Source organism: Condylura cristata, unplaced genomic scaffold (assembly GCF_000260355.1).
Source record: "Condylura cristata isolate star-nosed mole 26May11 unplaced genomic scaffold, ConCri1.0 scaffold00012, whole genome shotgun sequence".
Classification (NCBI taxonomy): domain Eukaryota; kingdom Metazoa; phylum Chordata; class Mammalia; order Eulipotyphla; family Talpidae; genus Condylura; species Condylura cristata.
The window spans coordinates 49,030,550-49,047,512 of NW_004567113.1; the positions used below are offsets into that span (position 1 = coordinate 49,030,550).

Consider the following 16,963-nt stretch of genomic DNA (forward strand, 5'->3'; position numbering starts at 1 on the left):
CTCTTTATGTGGCATATTTCAATGTGCATGCAAAATGTGACTTCATTTTATGTAACCCAAAAGAGCATTGGTCACGATAGTTCTCAAAAAGTATCAGACAACATCTACTGAATTAGCATGAAATTAATTTTCTGCAGCAGGACAAAACCCCTCAGTTGCTGTGATAAATACAGTCAATTTTCTTGGCTCAATTTAATAAATAAAAATGTTGAGCAGTGGAGTTGCTTGTTTTGAGGGACAATACTTCACATTGTGTATCAAGCTATATAGCATTAGTTATTAAAAATAAAACTAGCAGAGAGAGCGTCCTCCTGATCCATCTTAGGGACATTGATTTCTTTTCCTTGATTTTTCTATAGTGCTGATAGAGAATTTAGAATAACTATACTAGGGATCTTTCTGTCCATATTGTTTAATTGAATATAACTTACTCTGAACCGATGTTAATGATTGGATTTATGGATAGCATCTCTTCTTCCTCGTGCACAGTATTCTGATGAGGATTGTAAGTATTGATCATTTCATTGTACTGAATGGACTGAAAACTCTTCATTTATAATCAACAACAATATACAATCACCTTTTTTGCAGGTCCCAGTTTGAATATTTGCAAGATGTGAAGATTTTAGGACAGGTGTAGGTTCTTCTGCCATAAAAAATGCATCACACCAACTTGGAAGTTGTCTTAACAATGAATGATAATGTCTAGTAACCTACTTAGGTGCAAAAATTTTAGGGGCCACATTGAGATATTTATTTATTTATTTAAAATATTTATTTTTATTTATTTATGCATATAAGAACTGGGGTATAGGCCAGGGGGGGGGTTTGAAAAGATTCACCAGAGACAGAGTGGGGAGCAGAACAGGCAGATCTACTGAAATACACTGCTAAGGGGATCAACGAGGAGACAGGAGAGGTCTTCTGTGCCATGTGGGTCAGCTCCCTAGCTGGGGATGGAGCTCATACTTTGGTGGCTGCGGATATCTTCATAGTACTACAACTCAACACCTTGTGCCACCAGGGAAGCCCTATTTCTTAATTTAAAGACAAGTCAGCATCAACTACTCGTTACAGTTTGCATTTATTTATTTATTTATTTATTTTTCCATTAAGAAAGTCATTGGGAAGAGACCTTGGAGATATTTGAGATAAGACTTATAAGGCACAAAGACCAGCATGTGGCCAGGACAGAAGGAAGAACCATCAATAAGAGATAAGATAGGCAGTGAGTTTTGCTAGAAGATTGTACACAGTTGTAGACCCTTATAGGGAATTGGCTGTTAGTCTCAGTAATATGGAAAGCCATCTGATATTCAGTCTATTTCTAGCTCATTCATGCATTTGGAGCAAAGATGAAGAACTTTATGTCTTGTTTAGTTATCTGTGAATGGTTGTCTCAACAGAGATCTACCTAGACCTTACTGCTGAATATAAAACAAGAAACAACATACAGGTAGAAATCCATTCAACTGTATTGTGTCATGTATTAATTTACTTTGAAATGAATATGCTTGGTAACAATTTGCAAAAGTTGCCAGTCCTCTTAAGAAGGTATGCTAAATATAGCAACATATCTCAGGTTTTGAAGGATGCATGCATGAATAGAGTGGTCTGTATAAAGTAGAAGATGATCGTGTGATCGTGGAATAATTGGTTTCTTATGGAGTTCTTGAGAATCTGTTGATTGATGTCCATTTCCTAGGGCTTGTGTAATAAATTATCACAAACTGGATGACTTCAAAAAATGTAAATGTATTCACTCACTTTTAGAAAACCAGAAAATGCAATTAAGGTGCCAGGATAGCTAATTCCTTCTAGAGGCTACAAGAAAGAATCTGTTTCATGCTTGTGTCCTAGATTTTAGTGGTTACTAGTGACCCCTGGGCTTGTAGCTACAGCTCTCTAATTTCTGCCTCCATCTTCCCTCTGTGTGTATGTGTGTTTACTCTCTCATAGAAGGACACAAGTCATTCAATTCAGGGCCCACCCTGAATCAGCAGGAAGTCATTCTAAATCACATCTGTGAAGACTCCATTTCAAAAAAGGTCATATTGTGTGGGTCAGTGTGAAGATGAATTCTCAAGAGACACAATTAACCCAATACATTGCACTTGTAAATACAACTAGATGTTAGATGGCAGCATCAAAACTGCAAAAGCATGATCTTAAGATTATAGGTCACAAAGAGCAGTTCTTAGGGAACCATTCTTGGCCCAGACTAGAACAAAGGTTTCAAACTTGGCCTCACGTATGTGTTATCTTATTCATGTGGTTTGCATGACGAGGAATAACTAGCTTTGTCAAGCCATTTCAGTGATCTAAAGAATTGTCAGGACCAAGTAACTGATCTTCACAAAACTGTGCATGTTTGAGCTTCTCTATGTGATTTCCAACACAAGTGTTTAACACAGGGTCCATTTTATAATAAACTCAGTAAGTATTTACTGATGAAATTAATGAGCAAACAATTTTACAGAATATTTTGTTGAAATATGAAGACTGAATAAAGTGAGCCAAAAGGATAGCACAGTGGTATGTCACATTGGAAGTCATAATGGATCATGTGTTATTTCTTCTCATATTTGAAGGATTTTGCAGAAACAATTACTCCGTTCATCTCCTAACATCCTCTAGATTAGTAAGTGTCACGTCTTATTACCCCCATTTTTCAGATGAAGAAATTGGTTCTCCTAGTGCAGCTTTCTCTTCAACTACATTATTATTTTTTAATAGCACCAGGAGTTTGATGAATGTCCTCAAGAAAATGGAATGAGAAGCAGCATCTCTAGCAAAGGAATGCAGGTCACCAAGTTTTCATTATGATATCAAGACAGGATGATTTAGAAGCCTAAATGAGGAGAGCAGGGAAGGAAATAAAACCCACCCCACAAAGTGAAACAAATACCCTGAAGGATGCCCATTTAGGCCCACCTAGTAGATAAAATAGTCTTGTTATTTGTCAGAACCATGAGTGTAACAGAGAAGTAAAAATGGCAGACCCAGCAGATAGACACTGGATGTGAGCTCATGTCATGGTGCCTTTAATTTCAGCTCTACCCTTACTTTTATAAGCTCTCACAATATTACCTACATCTCTTATAATATTATCTACTACCCAAGACTCTTGGGAGGGGTAAATGATGTTTTGATTGTAAAGTTCTTGACATGTAGAAGGTTCTTTTCATTATTGCTGTGTTAGAGCACTGCATTTAGGCAGGCTTGAACTCCATCTTCCCTTAGGGCAAGATCATATTCAGATGAAGTATGAAGGACTCTATTGCTTTATTATTTAATTACCTTTCCCATTAGATTGTAAGTTTCACAAAAGCAGGGACTAGTTTGGGTTTTCTTTTTTCAGTATCTAGCCAATATTTCCCAGATAAAATTTAAGTTAGATTATATGCCTCCATTGTTCAAGAAATCCTTTATTTTCTATTTTATTCTAAGTATTAGCTGACATTCTAAAGTTGAATATGAAACATTAGATTTTATAATAATAGAAAAAGAATGGAAAAAAAGGTAACCAGTTATTAGTTAGCTCATTTTAAGCATGTTATTATAGTCAAGAATTAAAAACTAAGCAAGGTATGTGAAGAAGCCATGTGTCAAGTTAATGTGGAGGGGGTGGGGTCTGCCCCCACCTCATTCACATTATATATTCTTTATAAGAAAGATCACTTATATAATAAACTCCATTTGACAAGAAAATTAACTTTATAATTCCAAATCTTATTAAGATTCAATTCATAAATTGTATTTGTGATTTCTTGTCATCAAAAGAATCAACCTCACTCAACTGTAACTAGCTTTCTAATTTTAAGTATGAATCAATGGTAAGATAGACTTATCCCAAAGGGAAATTGAAATTATAATGTTTGATCATGAAACATGCTTAAAGTACATAAATGTTAAAAATATGGGTTACTTCTATGAGATTAAGAAATAGCACCATTGGCCCTCCCTGGTGGCACAGTGGGTTAAAGCACAGCAGAAGCTAAAGCCACTACCGCATGAGTTTGAATCGCGCCTGCCCCAGAGGAGATCCACATGGCGCGGCAGACCTCTCCTCCCCCGCCCGCTGCTCCCCTCAGCAGTGTACTTCATCACTCTGCCTGTTCTGCTCCCCACTCTGTCTCTGGTGAATCCTCTCACCCTCCACATCTCTGGCCTGTACCTCAGTTCCATATGAATAAATAAATAAATCTTTAAAAAAAAGAAAAGAAAGAAAGAAATAGCACCATTGAATTAAGGTTGATACATTTATAATCAAAACTTTAATGAGGCGAGGTCTCTTTGATTGTACAGGAGTTAAAGGGAGACAGCAGTGACGGCAATTACTTATGGCCAGTCTGGAAATCACTGTAGCTTTGGACCATCTAGTTGTTGGCCAGCATTTGCCTGGTGATAAACTACAGTAATCATCCTGCACTCGTGGGACTCACCACCGTGTACATGAGAAATGGAACCACCTAGAAATGAACAAGATCAAAGGGGAGTCTGCTGCAGCAAAAGACAAAACTTGCAGGCTGACCTTAAATCTGAGGTGTCCACCAGGGAGGCAGTGGAAGAGGGGTCAAAAGAGGGGAGAGAAGAGCACAAAGCACAAGGGCGGTGGTTCCGGGGTGCTGTGGGGGCTGGGTGGGAGAGCCCCAGGGACTACACCTGAGAGGAGAACTGGGTAGTTTACACAGATGAGCAACGATACTAGAAAATAAAATTCCCCAATAAAGGGACTTGCCTTGACTGAGAGAAAGGGTCAGAAGGAGGGAAGGAGGAGGGAGGAAGGGAGCAAGGGCGAGAGGAGATGACAGGAGAAATTCAGTAGACAATAGAGATATCAATATACAAAGAGACAGAGTAAAGTGTGGAACCAGAGAAACACAGCGGTGGAGAGGGAGGCAGGTAAGGAAGAGACAGAGACAGGGAAGAGGGAAGGAGCCAGAGAGGACAAAGGCAGACAAAGAAAGAGGGAGACTTGTTGGCAGACAGAGTAGCAGGCTCATGATGAGAAACAGGTGTGTTCAAGTATCAGTTCTAAGTGGAGTCAAATTTATTTTATTTGCATGTAAGATCTGTAGGTGATTTCCAGCAAATTCAAGCACCTTCTGGTTTCCTCCTTCTGGATTAACTATTTTATAATCAGACAAAAGAAAACAGACCAGTTTGGAGCATCAGTATTCTGCCTCCAACTTTCATCAAATTACAAAAGCAAATGTAGCTTATTCCCTTATTTCAACCACCACCCCTCTGCACCCCTCCTTATAGGTGAACAATGTGTGTGTGTGTGTGTATGCGTGTGTGCGTGAATTTATGAGTCAGGAATCCATGTAAAAAATAGACATGCCAACAGATAAAGTCACATTTGCAACTGGTGAAGAATGGACTTCCTTCCTCACGCCCACAAGTCCGTTTATCACTGAGGCGACAGAGACAAGATCACAGAGCCACTGAAACTCTCAGAGATTTTTGTCATTGTTTCTGATTCATGGAAAGACATCAGAGCTGTGAAAACGTCACTGGCCCTTTTCTTCCACCAGGCACCCATAGGTTTAGGATCTAAGAAGAAAACTACTGTCCATAATTTAAAAGCACAAGAGGGAAGCTGAGCAGGGCTGTGAATTATGGAGTTGAAGCCTTTGTTCCCAGGCAAAGTCACAGAAAATATTCGTTTTTACAGTCACCTCAGCTAGAAAAAGGAGGAAGATGAGCATAATACAAATTATGGTGGAATGACCAGTTTTATTCCCCTCGTCGTCGTTACAGGCAGGATTCATAATTCATAATTCATGGCCTGTCACTCACTGCTGAAGCCTGACATTTACACTTGCTGGCATTTCTCATGTAACAGGGAAAGCAGTCAGTGAAAAATGACCACCTCCACAGAGCACAGTTATAATGTGGGGGTCACAGATAGGGAGCTGGGGATGAGAGCGGGCGATGGGTCTGGCAATTGCAGGCTTTCAAGAGGAAAACCTTCGCCAATGGGAGAAACGAGTGTGTCTGCGTTCAGTCTCATCACCATCTAAAATGGCCTGCTTATCTAGATGCTCACTTCCTTTCTAATCTCTTCTTGTCTTACTTTGTTTCATAATTTTTGAAGTGCTAGTCCACTACTAGCTTGACTTTTAGATGCTGAAAGTCGACAGTTTTTCTTTCTAAAGTAATAAATTTGAGCATACCCCTCTGTAGTCAATAGCTTATATAGTCAATTCATTTGAGATGTTTGTCCACTGTCAGTGACAATAAATCTTAATTTAGTAAATTAATAAATGAATACAATTAGTTGCTCAACAAATAATATGAATGCTTGCTTTATGTAATAGATTGTACTAGTTGCTAATAACCAAAAGAGAGTAAGGTATTTTCTCGCATTAGCTTGGTAGGTTTGCTCCTATAAAGCACTATGAAGCCTTCTCTGGTGACTCTTGAAAATTACAGGGTTTTCCCATGCCACCTCCCACCCTGTCCACCAGTAGAAATCTCTAGGCATTATTCCTTCTTTCTAATAATGTTTCTATTTTTGCTAATTAATTTATTTGTTTCTTCTACAACTATAATGAAAGAAAAACTAAAGCAGAATTTTTTGTTCAGTGTTTGCACCGCATTTCTTCAGCATCCAAAACAATTCCTAGTACAGTGTAGGCGTGCAATTTTTGCATAAACGAGTTAATGCATGAACAGAAACTCCCATCAGGGAACTGAGGCTTCAGTGAAAGAATGAATCGCCTAGTGTAATAGATGAAATGACTGATGTAGATAGCTAGATAGTGGTGAAGAACAAGGACTTTTACTTATAAGAACACTCCATAGCCACAGCTCTATAACAAACTTTATTTATGTTTATAATACACACAGTATAATAAAGTCCTTTGGAATAACTCAATAAATATTTAGATGATATAAGGTCATTAATCTCTCAAAGATTATATAGTCTGGGGTGGGGAAGGGAATGACTTCCAATGCCTTTGTTAATACACTGTGCTGATTGAATTACTTTCACCATTAATTTTCCCTTCGTGCTGTTAACTGAAGCATGAAGTCAGTGTCACCCTTAGCAAATCTCTGTATGTAATGTGTCCTTTTATTTTGTTTAAGAGTTTTCTCATTTTTTTTTTCAGTAGTTTGATGATGAGGTACTTATATGGTATTCTTCTCTCACTTGTCTTGACTAGAACTGAGCAAGTTTCTTGGATTTGCACATTGTTGTTTACAAGTTAATTTGAAATATTTTGATTACTGCTTTTTCAGTTTTCCCTACCCCCTTACATCTGGCTCTCCAATCACACTTATGTTAGAAAACTTGATATTGTCTTACAAATCGCCAAGGGTCTATTTATTTTTTTTAATATCTCTTTCACTCTTATTCAAATTGGATGATTTACTTCTCTTAATCCTATTCAAGTTTATAACACTCTTCAGTAGTCCACAATCTTTTATTAAGTTCTTCTAATGAGACTATTTTCATTTCAGAGATTATGTCTTTCAGTTCTACTTGGCACCATTTTGTTTTTGTTTTTTTGTTTTTTTGTTGTTTTTTTTTAGTGTACTCATGCCCTTTTATTTTTTATTACAAAAGTTTATTTTTACATCACCATTTTGTATTTTTAATTTCACTGCACAAATGTTTACCTATTTACTTAATTGTGACCATCTTTTTATTTAAAACCATTTTCTGCTATTTCCAGCATCTTTATCATTCAAGGGTTTGTTTCTATTAACTAGCTTTAAAAATTTCTGTATTTCTATTGACTATGGATCTCATTTATCTGATAATTGTATGTATATGATAGCAGGAGGTAAAACTGAAGTGTCTGTCCTGCAGATGATAGATAGAATCTTCTCACTCTAATTCCTTGTCAGAGAGAGCAGTGTCTTGCTTTACAATATGGTGTGATGGCCATAACAATAGAACATAATTCAAGAACAATAAACAAGATAGAGCAACTGATGAAGCAATCTCTCTTCCCTCAGGAAAATGCCAGAAACCACAGAGAATGTTTGCTAGAGGTCAGCGTGCTTGAACTGAGCTTTAAAGCCCGCACAGTCAGGTACAACTTGCTAATAGGTGAAGAACCACTAGACCATGCATACACTGGCATGGAGAGTTGAACTGACGGATGGAAGTGAGACAGAAAGCCCTAAAGCCAAAGCCCCACATCCCAGAGATATATACAAAGAAGAGAGCACTTAGATGGATGTGTTCCTCTGGAACAGAAGGAAGACTCCAATTAATGTGTAGTTTATGTAAGCCAGATTTATTTTACGAACATTTACTTAGATACTGATCTGACGAATGACATTGGATCTTCCTCGATATTGAAAATGAATTTATTCACTCAGTGGGTTGACATCTATTGATTTCTTCTTATGTGTCTTTCAAGCTCCTGGGCTAGTAAATGAATGAGATATTCCACATCAAAAGAAGTGTCATGATAGTAAAAATAAACAAATGTCAAGGGCAAAAGAGGGGTCTTGTTCTTGTCCAACAAAGACAAGATGTGTAGTATAGGCAATGGTGGATGTTTCAGAAAAATGGGGGTGGTAAAGAGCATCAAAAATGCTGCCGGAAGGGGAGTGAGGCATGTCGGGTCATTTTAGGAATTGGGGCCCATGATGGGAAGTGTATTTTTTTTTTCAAATTATAATCTGAAGATTTCTAAGAGCTTTAAACAAGGAAATGATCTGATTTGATTTATGTTTCTAGTAGTATACTGTCATCTACCCTTTAGGTGAGACCTATCAGGATTTTTTAATCAATAGACAGTGAAGGTGGAGTGGAAAAATCCCAAACAGAAATAGATCAGTAATATCGTTGTCAGAACAGTTTTGTAATTCTAACACAGGGATCGTAAATTAGAACAGTAACAAATGATACATTTGCCAGTACCCAGTTATAAAATCCTCAAATCTTGGATTAAATTGTTTCCCTTGTTGCTTCGTAATTGACACCTTCCAAATTGATTTAGAAAGATGACAGATAAATAGATGGATGGAGAGATGGAGGAGTAGAGAGATGGGTAGGGGGAGGCAGGGAGAGGAAAACAGATGATAGGTAGGTAGGTAGGTAGATAGGCAGGCAGGCAGGCAGGCAGACAGACAGACAGACAGAGACAGAGAAATAGAATATGATAGGTAATAGAAGGGTATTCAGCTTCTTGAGCACTGAGAGTGGGTAAGTGGACATGAGCTGAACAGTGTAGCTCCGACACATGCAGGTGCTGGGTTGCCCACTGGTCACTATTGATGTTCCCGGAGTCCTGCCAGCTCTCTGAATTCACACACTGCTCCATCTATTCCAGTTTACTTATTTTCAACACACTATTTTTGGGAATTACTGTGCTTCAATGAGTTCCAATCACTGAGGCCCACAAGTGACAAATGTGAAGGGTTGTCACCTCTCTAGGCAAGTAGGCTTATGCTAATGAAGTTGCATGCCAACGACATCTATTTCTCACTTTCAGGGAAGGCAAAGGTACTAACAGGTGTTTGTGGTATGAGTGATGCATGAAAAGCATCTATCTCTTCTGTGATCAAAGAGCAAAGGTGATGAGAACAGAAAATCTTCACATGGGACTTTAATGTTGTTTTAAATTTTGAAATTTCAATCCTGTTGTTGCTTTCAGTGATATTTGTTTCATGCTAATCCAAGACCCCAAAAAAGTCACCAAATTTTATATTTGCTAATCAAGAGAGTCATTTGCATGTTTCTTTTCTTTTTTCTTTTTTTTTTTTTTTTGAACTTGGAAATCAGTGTTCAATCCTCTGCAATAAAAAGGTTTGAAAAGAGAACCTAAAAAATGTGAAAAACAAGAGGGGAAAAGAATTCGCTTTTTGCCTTCGGGGGTCCCCATCCCATGCCTGCGATTGCTTGCACGGCCGGCTGCCTGCACCCAGACCCTGCCTGATAGTTTCCTCTGATAAACCCTGCCGCAGCCCGAATGCTGGGGACCACCGCGTTAACACAGCCTCGGCGTGTCTTCCAGGTTTCCTGTACACCCAGAACAGCACCAAGCGCAGCATTAAAGAGCGACTCCTGAAGCTCTTGCCCTGCTCCGCTGCCAAAACATCATCTCCTGCTGTTCAAAGCAAGTTTGTTTGTTTATTTTACCTCCCCAACCCCCACGTATGTTAGTTTGGTTCAGTTCAGTTTGCATGCTTGGCAGTTGTCTGCTTCTAGAAAGAATCGAAGTACTCTATCCTGCCAGACTAACTGTGGATGTGCCCCTGTTTACCAAAATACCCAGAGGGAGTTTTGTGCAGTTTGGAGACACTTTCAAGCCTGGGCTCCGAAACATTTGCACAGTTTTGTTGGATCTGCAGAGTAGGGCGTAAAGTCAGATACTCTTGGAATATCTGACTTGTCCGCAGAGCAGCGATATACTTGAAACTGTGCACCTTGTTCTTGTGCACAGTCTGACTCACGCGCATGCCATTGCTATATAATTTAGATACTGCCAAGCTTCAGAAACAGCACTAGCTTAGAAAAACTGCTGTGAGGAGGAAAACCTTTACCAAAAAAGAGACTTTTCGATGATGCCCATTCTCTCAATGTCAGCCAAGGTACTCTAGAAAAACAGACCCAGCCCTCCCTGGTGGCACCATGGGTTAGGACGCAGCACTGCAAGCTGGCCGCAGCCACTTTAGTGTGAGTTCGATCCCCAGCCCCCGAGGTGACCCACATGGTGCAACAGACCTCTCCTTACCTGTCCGCTGCTCCCCTCAGCAGTGTACTTCGTTGATCTGCCTGTTCTGCTCCCCACTCTGTCTCTGGTGAATCCTCTCACTGCCCCTGCACCTCTGGTCTGTACCCCAGTTCTGTATGCATAAATAAATACACACACAAACACACACATACATATACACATACACACACATACAAATGTATGTGCCTCTGTGCTTGCACACCCATGCACACACAGGGAGGTATTCTAGGAAATGACCAATGCTACTATGGGGCTTGGCATGTCCCCAGTTCAGAGGACAGACTGGTCGACTGTCAGCGCAGGCAAGATTTGACCCTGCAGTCGTGAGAGGGAATTCCTTCTTCTGTAGGGAGCCTCAACTCTTGCTAAGGCAAAAACTGGTTAAGTTCAACTGATTGGTTGAATTACCCAGGGTAAGCTCCTTTACTTAAGGACAGCTGTTTGTGGAAGGTAAACCCACCTACAGAACACCTTGCAGCCACACTGAGATTGCTGTTTGGTCAATAACTGGGCACCGCAGCCTGGCCACTCAGACAGGTCAGGCCCTCTGTTCTCTTTCTCTCCAAGGTGGTGGCATCTTAGGAAGTTGAAAATAGGGCATCTGAAAGGAAACCCCCTAAATGTTTTGTAAAGATGCTATATGTGATTTAAGCCGAACATTCTGTGCTTATAGACATTCTTTCATGCAGAATTAATTTCAAGCATTGAACAACTATAGAATCACACAGGTGAGATGGGTTTTGCCATTGAAGGAACAATATGAAAAGCCAGGTGAGACCACACAGGTAGGGGCTGTCTTTTGCCACACCATCTTATGGGAACCTCTGGACTCAATTAATTATTCTAAAATGTGAATGTCCGGTGAAATTCCCACCACCAGTTCACCCATCACCATAGTCCCTCGTGCTCTTCCCACTCCTTTTTTGATCCTACTCCCCTAAAGCATGCAGTGTACAAAATGAATTATGTAAAATATATAACATTAAAAATAAATTTAAAAGTATAATTTTATAAAAATAAATAATGATACACGAAAGCCCCCAAATTTTACCAGTCTCTACTAGACAAAAGAGAAAATATGAAAAGTGTCCCCAACAATCCAATACAGCCAGTGAGAAGTCCCAGGATAAACTGATTCAATGGCACTGAGCAAAATAATTTCATAATAACAATATGTATTTAATTCATTGTTCACTCAATAAATATTTAGTATATATATATGTATATATGTGTGTATATATATATATATATATATATATATATGTATATATATATGTCAGTCCTGTTCCTGGACTATATGATAAAGCAAGAAATAAACAACTTATAAAAATCATCCACCTGCTTGTATTTACCTCTTTCTCTACAGGGATAGCCAAGCAGGGAGTTATTATTCTATTAATAATAACCCTATGCACATACACACAAAAGCGATGGTTGTGATACGGCTTTCATCGCACGCACATGGTACCATCACACAAACCAAATGTAGCCTGGCATTCGCCACCTGGAGGGCATAGTCCAGAATCATGTCAAAAACCTGATCCTATGAGGTAGTTTAGCTACAGGCATTTTTGTTGTCCCTATTTGTCAGTGAATGTGGCATATTAGAACCACTGCTTCTCTCCTTTCAAGGTGAATTCAACATTGCCAGCATTTACCAAATATTGACCAAATGAGTTATTCGTGCAAGGTAGATAGTTAAAATGTAGTTTTCAAAGGGAGGCCTATATTCACTTGGGGAAAAACAAAATTATTAGTCCCTGTTAGCCCTTCCTGCACCAGTGGTAGATCTCTACCTCAAGTGTTTATGGAGATGCAATGCAGTTCTTGACTAGGTGTGAGGAAAAGTCAAGATGTCTCTTAAAAAGAAAAGAAAATGAGCAGAATAACTATAAATGAGATTTCACATTACTTACCCCCTTCCCCCTCAAACTAGTCTTGACCTCTCATCTCTGGGCTCCAGAATAGCTGTCATGTAAACCATCCATTAGCCACCCATTACAGGAACACCCTTTGCATAAGGTCAGGTAATTTGAAAGGAGAACATGGTAATTCCTCTGCTGGTTTAGGAAGATGTTTTATGGGGTCTGTCTCCATGATCTGGGTCTTAAGCTATTGAACAAAGGGCTGAAATATGAGCATGAAGCCATGAAGCAAGCAGCTGGTCAGAGCCAGTCACCACAGAGGCAGAGAATACTAAGCCAGAAAGGGAACAGAAAGGGGGACACCAGTCTGCTAGCTGAGCCCCACAGCACCCCCAGTGAGGCTTGGCTTGATGGGGATAATCTGACTCAGGAGACTGCTGTCCTCTTCACTCTGTCAGGCTTGCTCACTGGCCAACTCTGATTCGGTAGATGAAGCCACTTTCAATAGAAAATTGTAGCTCTGAACATAATAGAATCAATAATCCTCTAACAGGAAAGAAATGGGCAAGCATTGGGTCTGGAAATCTGCAACCAGGAAAGCAGACACTTCACAACTGAGGTAACACTGGCCTGAAAAGTTCATGATTAGTTGTGTGATTCTTCACACACTCTGAAAAGTTGAAAACCAAAGGCCAGTGGTACAGATACTTACTAAGTCACTCTTAGACATGGAACTGTCATAGCAATGTTTAGTAGGGAAATGGGATGGAAGGGTGGTTACCTGTAGTCAGCACATTGGCGGGTCCATCGCAACAGAGGCTATCTAAGCAAATGGTCATCATATATGAAATGTTTTGACACTCATAGACTATAATCATAATAGCAATAATGATAACAGCTTAATATACAGAATATAGCATATTTTATGTGTTAAAGAACTGAAACCTGGAGAAGGACAGTGATTTTGTTCAAAATCTCAAAGCTATTAAGAAAAGTCTGGAATGAGAAAATTGACCCCCATCAAGAACTTTCCATAACTGAAATTCTGGGGTTTGGTAGTGGTCAGGGCACAGGAAGGGAACACAGGCACATTTCCATGGTGCGACAGAGGGGAGCATAATGAAGGGTCTATTTGCAAAGCTATGGACCCAACAAGACTGGAGCATCCAGTGCCAGCAAGCATGAGAGTTATCATTTCTAGCTAATAGTTACTGAGGTTGAAGTCATTGCTGTACCTATCAGAGAGAACTTGACAGCACAGACTCTTGCCCCAGGTAGAGGTGTGTAGTCCTGTCACCCCAACCTCCAACCAAGGAGGGAACCCAAAGAATACCACATTTTCTCCCATTTCCCCTCTCCAGTTTTAGATGTTTATCATTAAGAATAAACATATTTTTCATTAAAAAAATAAGTGCTGTCAAGTTTTGGCTCTACCTCTTCGTCAAACAACTTTGAGTAATTCTATCTCTCTAATTCCCCAGTTCTTTTCTCTAAATAAATATTATCCCTATTTATCCAAAGCACATTATGATTACTGACTAGGTAATTCAAACGATGAAATATTAAAACACTTGATTATATATGTGCTTATAGTTCTATATGTGTTTCTTATTTAAATGTGCTTCATCATAACAGCTACCCAGGAAAATGTCAGGACCTCATTCAATCAAAATAATTGATTCTCCAAATTTAAACTTCATTAAAAGGGTTTATATTGTTGATGTACCCTGACAAAGAAAGCAAGTTTGATGAGGTTGTTATGGGGCTGGACTGCTCGTAACTAGGAAGCTGCCTCAGCACATTGCCTGATGTAATCGCAAAACATGGTTTTCTAACTTGACTTTGGATTTTTAGTCTCACATACAGCATAGCATTTCAGCGCAGTTTGTTTTTCCAAGTAACATATTGATCATAGAAAACTTTAGATGCCTCCCTTGGCAGAGAAATTATCAGCATTTGTCAGCGGATTTGTTTTCAAAAACCGATTTTGACTGCCAACACGCTGCCAATTAAAAATACAACAGTAACCTCCAGGAAATTAAAAAGAAAAGTTTAACCTTCTGACAATTATCTCATGCTAAATCCTTAGTGACCAACTAAAAACTCTGACCTGTGCAGATGTCAAGAAAATCTTTGGTGGAACAGAAGCATAAAGCCTATAAAGATTTATTAGTTTAATTTGCAAGTAGTAAGCAAGTTCCTTCAATTTCATCATCTATATGAGTTCTAAAAAGTGGCATATTAGAATTCTCAGATGCTATTTTTATTTAAAAAACATTGAGCATTTTGTGGCTGGCAGAGTTCTAAGTGCTTTGCAAAGTTTAACTCATTATATTGTAAAAAAAAATAGTCCTATAATAGAGATACTCTTCATTATTTCCATCTTCCAGAGTAGAAAGCTGAAAGGTGGGAGTTTAACTAACTCACCCTAATCAAATCATTAGTGAGGGGTGTTGTGCAGGGTTGTCCCAGCCATGAGCTCTGGGATCTGGAACTGGCAAGGCTCTACTTGTATAGACTGTTTTGGTCAATTTGACGGAAGAGTGCAATAATCTTTTGCCACTAACTGCTCAACACAGGACAACCTTGTGTGGCTTCTGTCACCCAGAGAAATCATGGTAGTGTCTTGAATGAGAGAGTCCTCTTCCTAAACTTCACTTTCACCATCTGCAAATGAAAAGCAGAGATTGTGTCTCAATTCCCTTTCAGATCTCACATTGAAGAAGTCAGTGAGAGAGCCTTTCTTATTTCTTGCTATGACAAATGGTGAATATTTCAAAATGAGGATCAAATGTCCTTTCATAGCCCTTCACTATTCATGAAAAGCAGGAAGCGTGAAAAATAGGACAAAACAACCACTTATCATAGATTCAGAACCTATTGGCACTGTTATTTACTTTTCATAAATTCGTGGCTTACTAATTATGAGAATATTTGCCCCTGCCCCTTGAAGGATCTTTTGTATTTTAAATGTAATAATTTGAAACAATGTGTTTTTTAATTTTTATCTCTTCTATTTCACTCTTATAAAACTGAGAGGGTGACGGTTCACAGAATTAGAGTTTCCACTTACAAACTAAAAAATGGTGAGATTAAGTGGCTTGTTCAAAGTGACACAGATATCAGTGACAAATGGAACGAGGGACATTCCCTATCTTGGCCCATCTTACATCTACCAGAACTCTTCATTAAGTCATGAATGAGTGTCCTGCCAGAAAAGCTGGATATAGAAGTCTCTGGACAGACACTTCCTATTGGCAGTTTAGTGGATTACACTCTAACATGACAGGCATTTATGAAGCACTAACAGTTTCAAAAGCAGTGGTGTCAAACACAGGGGAATGCATACATCACTTCTGCTGAAGGCTAACATTGTATTAAAATTAACAGACAAATATAGAGCTCACTAATATGCAATAAATATAAATAAACACCAGGAGAAGCAATACTCGGAAGGTTTTATAGTTAAGGAGGTAAGAGTGAGGACTCTGGGATTATCTATTTGCTTCAGATGAGGATTCATACCAACTAGCTATGTAATCCTTAGAAAAGTTGCTTACCCTTTCTGAGCTTCAATTTGTTCATCTGCAAGGTGGGTATGAAAATAGGAATCATTAAGGTTTGCATGAAGAATTAAATGAGTGCATGGATTTTTAAAACAGAGGCTGACTAATAAATGGTCCATTAACTAGTGACTCACAGAATGTAATACCAGCATTAAGTTCTTCACTATAGGAGTCCTGCCGGCAAGGAGAGACGCAGTTCTAAATACAAGGCAAGCGTTGTGGAAGGGAGATGGTTGATCTGGAACACGTGCTGGATGTGTTGGAAGCAGAGGAAGTCTAAATGTCTATGTGTTGAGTAAAAGAGGAAAGGACAAAGTGATTTCAGCCAGACGGAGAGGGTGACATTACTTAAGAGAGGGAACAGGAAAAGTTCCAGAAAGCGGCTTAAGAAGGGCTGATAGCTTTATTTTAGACATCTTTAAAATATCTGGAGTGAAACATCTTGAAGCAAGTTTTGATGTTGATTGGTGTATATTTTATTTTTTTTAAATTGCCTTTGTGATAAAATCATTTGTTTTCCACTTAGGTTTTTCACTTTGAGCCAAAAGGCTGAAGCGATGATTAGTTAGAAGAAGTTACATAGACATTTAGATTGGCAAAGGCTTTTTTCCCCCCTTCTACTAAGAATGTCATGACTGGTCTTGCAGAATCATAAGTAGCTATTTTACATTTTCAATCTCCCATGAAGTCGTATCTGGCTAAACATAAGTCTAATCAATGCTGATTTCTTCTGGGTTCCTTTAGAGACCCAAATGGGAGCCAAACCCTTCAGACAGGCTCAATTTTACACTCCACCAGGCCTATAAAATGCAAAGCTTTGCTATGT

At 39.0% G+C, this 16,963-nt stretch overlaps 1 protein-coding gene across 5 annotated transcripts in view; it reads left to right on the forward strand.

Annotated features, from left to right (window-relative positions):
* Positions 1-16,963, forward strand: part of KCNIP4 (Kv channel interacting protein 4) — an 845,713-nt gene that overhangs the window by 746,550 nt on the left and 82,200 nt on the right. The window contains exon 2 of one of the 5 annotated variants that reach the window (XM_004681375.2): positions 9,987-10,088. The exons of the other annotated variants lie outside the window; for them this stretch is intronic. Coding sequence (XP_004681432.1) covers positions 9,987-10,088 — 102 coding nt within the window. The remainder of the gene's footprint in view (positions 1-9,986; positions 10,089-16,963) is intronic. 5 annotated transcript variants of the gene reach the window in all.